The sequence below is a fragment of the Vigna radiata genome, unplaced genomic scaffold, assembly GCF_000741045.1.
Source record: "Vigna radiata var. radiata cultivar VC1973A unplaced genomic scaffold, Vradiata_ver6 scaffold_319, whole genome shotgun sequence".
Taxonomy (NCBI): Eukaryota; Viridiplantae; Streptophyta; class Magnoliopsida; order Fabales; family Fabaceae; genus Vigna; species Vigna radiata.
In genome coordinates, this window is record NW_014542600.1 from 143,394 (window position 1) to 149,770 (window position 6,377).

The following is a 6,377-nucleotide window of genomic DNA, read 5'->3' on the forward strand; positions in this document are numbered from 1 at the left end:
AAAAGAAATAGATGAGAACAAAGAGGTATTACCAGAAATATGATCAGAAGCACCTGAGTCAATTACCCATGAATTTGGACCTTCCATGGATTGAGAAATGCAGACTGTTGATGTACTGGGAGATTGAGATGATTCTACCAAGCTGTTGGACTTTAACCTTAAATACTCTTGATATTCATCCTCGGTGAACTTAGAAGTGGAAGTTTCAATCTTTGGAGTGGAAGTTTCAGTCTTCAAAATATTGGCGGTCTTGGAAGGAAAACCATGTAAATAATAGCAATTTTCTTGAGTGTGACCCATCTTTTCACAATATGTGCATTGCGGACGTCCCCGACCTCCTCGTCCTCCTCCTCTAGTGCCACGTCCTCCTCCTCTAGTGCCCGTCCTCCTCTTCCTCGTGTGGCAACCATGACAGATGGTTCCACTAGTTCATGCGCTTCCTGAGTTTGAGGTACTGGGACACGTAGAAGACAAGTGGTCAATGTTTCCATGGAGGGGACCTCATGACTAGTTAGAAGTTGATCTCTGAGATGATCAAAATCGGGATGTAGGGCACGAAGGATCAATACCATGTAATATTTGTCCAATTTCTTTTGGATATCCTTTAATGGGTCNGCTTCCAAAAACATCCTCAGTTCTTCGACGGCAGATTGGGCTTCAGCCATAACGGACACCATATCATGGTTTGTCATTTTAAGAGATGCAAGCTTGTTCGCAGTGTCATAGAGACGTTGAATATCGTTGGCATAAATGCTTTGAGCTTTCTTCCAAAAGGAGTGACAAGTTTTGAAAGCAGTGTCTTTTTGGATCTGGTCTCGTTGATCCAGTTGGACCTCTTTGGTGTTTTAGGGTTTCTCTGTCTTCCTCCACGGCATCTTCCACTACCTCTTCCTCTTCCGATGTTTAAGTTTTTAAGTTTAATTGATTAATTAATGTCTCTAATCATATAAATATTTTTTAAGTTTTTAATTGATTAATTAATGTCTCTAATCAGATAAATTAAAATAATTATTACCTTTATGATTATTCTATTCTATTATAATTAATAATTGGAAGTTAAATTGTAATTGTTAATAATTTAACTTACAATGCTATTAGATATATGCATCCTTCAAGCAATATAATACAGAAAGATTAATCTTTTAAACTTTTTTTTCATTTTTTATTTTTATTTTTTTTAAAAAAAATCAGGATAGCATGTCAAATGGGGCTATGGGTTGAAAAATTCAACCCAACCTGCCAAAATTTGGCAGACAAGCAGGCCAGCCTACTATCCAAAGCCCACCTTGACACCCTTATTCACATGTCTAATTTCATTCAAAATCCAAAGTAAACATTACAAGACAAGGTATGGCTATTTATAACCAAATAGAATTGGAAATTATAATGAAATTCAATCCCTAATTCTAGTGAAATGAAATGCAAATGTGACTTCTCAAGCACATTTGGCAATGCCTAAATATTCAAATGGAAATGGACAGAGGAATTTAAATTTCAAATTAAAAAATTAAATCCTTGACAATCCTTAATTGGTTGGATTTGAAGGAGGCATTTTCCATGCATTCTTTATGCCTCTTGAATACATGCTTTCCTTGCTTGCTTTGAATCCTTGGATTACCAAATTTAACTCCAAGAATTGAATTCACATAGGCTTCAATTTGGGCCTGTTTTACCTCATGCACACCTTGTTTGCTTATACTCACCTTGCGTTTGTCTTCTTTATTATACAGTAATTACATACATGCAAGTGGGCTAAGAAAAGATGCATCTAAACCTATTTACTACTATTAAATTAACCTCTTTTATAATTTGAGATACAAGCTTGGTTGCTATCTAGGTTTTTATGGATCTTTAATTATTGTGAAGGTTTTCTTATGGGTAATATAAGAGATAGAAAAGCTAAGGATTCTGGATTGATAGCTATTCAAACTCTTAACCTATTATTCAAATCCCCTCTTACTCTGATAGCAACAATAGTCAAATTTAATTTATATTTTATCTTTACCGGGGACCATGTTTCCAAATATTTTACACAAAAATTTGTATAAGAAACTGTTAGGGTATAGGTGGGAGGTAATGATAAGGGTTGGAAAGTATATGAGAAGGACAAGAAGGGTAGGAGGGAAGTGAGGCCGAACGGTAATGACCCCGTAAAGGCCGAACGGTGGAAGGCATGGAGAGGTTAGGCCGAACGGTGGACAAAAGAGGAACGGTCAGGCCGAACGGTGGACAAAGGGGAGCAACCAGGCCGAACAGTGGACAACGGGGAGCAAACAGGCCGAATGGTGAGAGGCAGGGAGCGACCAGGCCAAACGGTGGGAAGTAGGGAAGGACCTGAGCCAAACAGTTGAAGAATCACCATCCTAACTGCGCAGCGATTAGGGTGGGCGAGAGCTAATTACAGTAAAAGGAGCCACACTAGGCGAGAATATTCAGTATAAGTTAATTAGAGTAAATAAATATATATTCCAAGGGAAATATTCAATATAAGATATTTATAATTAATGATATATTTTAGGGCAAATATAGGGAGAGATATTTACATTAAATATGGGGATATTTATATTAAATGCAGATATATTCTAAGAAAATATTTAGTAGGAGATGGGCGGGAAATATATTAGTATAAATAGAGCTAGAGTCTATTGTTAGGGCTATGCTTTTGATTATTGAGTTTTGTGACAAACATTATTGTCTTATGAGGGAGGTTATGCTCCCAAATAATTGATGGAAGTTATGCTTCCAATTATTGTTTACTTTTGTTTATCCAGATATTACCATTAATAAAAGACATTCATTCGTTCAATTCCATTCTTTTATTATTCTTTTGCTTTTTTTGAGTGTGCGAGAGGTTGTTCGAGTTAAGTTTCGTACTCAAGTACGTAACAGAAACTATAAAATTTCAAGTCTAAACAACTTAGAACTGGAAGCTGTACAATGTACTAAGAAAGAAATTAACAGATGATGCTAAAATCGCAATTATTGAACCATTCATGCAAATATCCTTTCATAAAGAGGGAGATCCAGAAAAAAAAAGTTAGCAATTTCAAGATGATGATGATGATGAAGATGATGATGAAAATGATGATGAATAAAATATTATGTCAATCACTCTTGTGGCATAAAGCTGAAAACAAAACTATCATCATTTTGTGCAATTTGTGATTTTAGCTCTTAAGTATAAACATGGCGAAAAGGTTTCTCTTCCAAATCGAAAGCTAGAGGAAAATTGCAAGAGGGTTCATTCTTGACACTAAATGCATTGATGGCCACGAAAATATGAATTCTCACATTTAATTACAGAATAAAATTTTTAAATATAAAAATATAGCTTCCAAGGGAAATTATGATTTATAGAAGCTTACAAGTTGACTCTTCATCTTCATCGCACCATCTGTTCCAATCAACCTTCAGGTATGGAGCAGGTTTCTCTTCAGACTTCAATAGCCTCTTCCACCAACCTTTTTCTCCTTTCTGAATTGAGCATAGTATGTTTCTTAAACCAGATTTAGTTTTACAACCCTACACACCATAATGAAAAATTTAAGGATATGACCATCAAACCTTTTCTTTTAAAAAGTTTGACATGGAAAAGAAAAAAATAAGCGGCAAAAAACTGTTGAGTCAAATTCTCTTGAGAAATTTATTTCACCATCAGGTCTCTAACTTTTAGCATAATATTTAAGTAGTTTCATATTTATTCAACTTCAATAGAACCTTAAACAAAATCGATATTTATGTAAACATAAAAACATTGCATGCTTCATATATGCATATGAAAAAAAATTCCACAAGCTGTTCCATATAGCATGACAATTTTTCTTGAGAGAGTGATAAAAGACTCAACAAAAGAAAAGAGAACGGGACAGGAAGTAAACTCTTATGAAACAGCAGGTAAAAGAAACAAAGCAACAATGTGATGTAGGAGACGATTAGGGACAACACGATGTGGCAATCATTGGTTTCAGTTGGAAGCATTGACCAAATTTTGGGAGATATTGGAGTATAGTGAAGTCATAACAGCGAATCAATGACAAAGTACTGACTTCTCAAAAAAATAAATTGTCCACACTTCAGATGTAAATAATTCTTCCTATGTATCAAGGTTAAATGCTTAAGTTATTAGGTGAAGAAACGGAAATAGTTTAACATCTCTTATACTGTACATAACTATGTTAACTGGAAAGGGGACTAATACACAAGTTGCATGCATTGATGCTGCAGAAATATTCAAATCTCGCCAAGGCAAGGCAAGGCTTGACAGACCATAGTTTCATGCTAAAAATAATAATAGTAAACCCAAACAGACACACACATATACAAACATACATATGGCATAATATTCAGGATTGACAAGCTTTCCACAATGCCTTAACCACAAATTACCATTGTCGACCAAATTACCAGAGATTTTGTACAGCTCAAGGTGGGATTAGACAATAGGGAAACCCCAAACCCAAAGGTTGGAACAGTTTCAACATAACATAATTAAATGGAATCATTTCATCAAATATTTCTTTTGAACCATAACATGTCCAACAATCCCAAAAGCTAAGAAGGGTACTTTAGGTCCAAGAGGTTAAATTACTATCAAAAGCTGAACGGTATTCAATGGACAAAAAGAAAAGTAGAGATCAAATTCGAAAGGAAGCACCAGAGAATTATATTTAGAAAAATATAGCCAGCCCCATATCCTTCAAAAATCATTATACACATCCCTACAATCACCGTTATCCTTACACAGTCACAAAACACGATATCACGCAAAGCATGCACAGAATCAAATAACAGTGTGCCATTTTTCTAATGTGAAGAATGTGATAAAACAAAAACATAATATCCCTCACCTCAGGTTCAATGGATCCATAAAGTTCCAAGCTAAAGCTGTAGGATTCATCTTGAACCCCCGAAGCAGAGAAACTAAACAAACCCTGGGGCTCACACTTCACAGAAACATCCTTGGCATCAGGTAAAGCAACAGTAAGGTAAACCTTATCAGAACGTTGAGCCCACAGAACTTCAGGATGGCGACTAAGCTCACAAAAAAAAAAAGACACAAATTTTCAATGACATTACAAATAAATGTGTAAATTGCTCAAAATATTAAAATTTTACAAGTTACAGCCAAATGGGTCAACTGTATTACAATGTTTTTCCTACAAAAAGATATGAAACAGAAGCGGCAAAGACAACATAGAAATTGAGTACTGGTAAAAATTAAGTTATCTTAAAAGTGATTAAGTTTTCTTTCTTCGCAGCAGAAACTGGAAAAAGCTTTAGAAAATTAATAGTAAGTGAGAATGAAATGAGAACAAAAAAAGAAGCAAAGAAAGAACCTCATTTTTTGAGTGAGAAAGAGGAACAGGAGAGGAAGAGTCTCCAAAAGAGAAATAAATTTGGGTATGATTACCAAATTGTAATGACTTCAACACAGGCTGAAGCTTCTTTCTTGATTCTTTGATCTTATTTGTCAAGGTTACTCAACTGCAACCTACAAATATTCCTTAGTAGAGTTAATTTTTTATTCTTTTTATAGAGATATTTGCCTTTTATTTTTTAATAAATATTAATGATTTTTCATTTTTCAATCAATGTTTAAGATTAATAAATAAATATAGTTTTCAAATAAATTCAGAAATTTTCAATTTAATTACAGTGGTGAGTCTTCAAAAGTTTAAATTTTTTTCAATTAAGTGTTTGTTTTTAAATATTTTTATTAATTACATTACATTATTTATAACATTGTTATTTGTCCCATCATCTTTCCTAGTTTTCTATCTAATTTTATAATTTTATACTTTTATAATATTATAATTTTATAATTTTTTATTTATAATTTTAAATTATAAACTTTTATAATTTTATAATTTTAATATTTTTAAATTTATACCATTATAATTTTATAATTTTATGTCTTATAATTTTATAATGTGTTATTAAAAAACTTTATAACTTTATAATTATTTTATAATTTTAGAATTTTAGAATTATACAATTTTACAATCTAATAATTTATATTTTTATAATTCTATAATCTTTATTTATAACTTCATAACTTATAATTTTTTAATTTCAATTAATTAAGTTTCAAGTTCTCAATAAATTCTTAAGACCGAAAAATAAATATAAAAAATAACAAATGAATGATAATTTTTTTAAAATATATATATATATATATATATATATATATATATATATATATATTCGCATTAAATTTTATGATACATTAAGTCTTCACTAATTTAAAACTTTTTCATTGAAACTTTATTCATAAAGTTTTTCTTTTTTCTAATTAAGTAGTGTACTTATTAACTAATTGATATGATTATTATCTTTTCTCAATCACCTAATTTAAATTTCGTCCCATGTAATTTTAT

At 32.1% G+C, this 6,377-nt stretch overlaps 1 protein-coding gene across 1 annotated transcript in view; it reads right to left on the reverse strand.

Annotated features, from left to right (window-relative positions):
- Positions 1-5,471, reverse strand: part of LOC106780466 (uncharacterized protein OsI_027940) — a 15,105-nt gene extending 9,634 nt beyond the window's left edge. Inside the window, exons 1-3 of the mRNA XM_014668753.2 lie at positions 5,337-5,471; positions 4,848-5,031; positions 3,366-3,522 (exon numbers count right to left, since the gene is read on the reverse strand). Of these exons, the coding sequence (XP_014524239.1) occupies positions 3,366-3,522; positions 4,848-5,031; positions 5,337-5,341 (346 nt within the window). The 5' untranslated portion in view covers positions 5,342-5,471. The remainder of the gene's footprint in view (positions 1-3,365; positions 3,523-4,847; positions 5,032-5,336) is intronic.
- Positions 5,472-6,377: the final 906 nt, after the last annotated feature.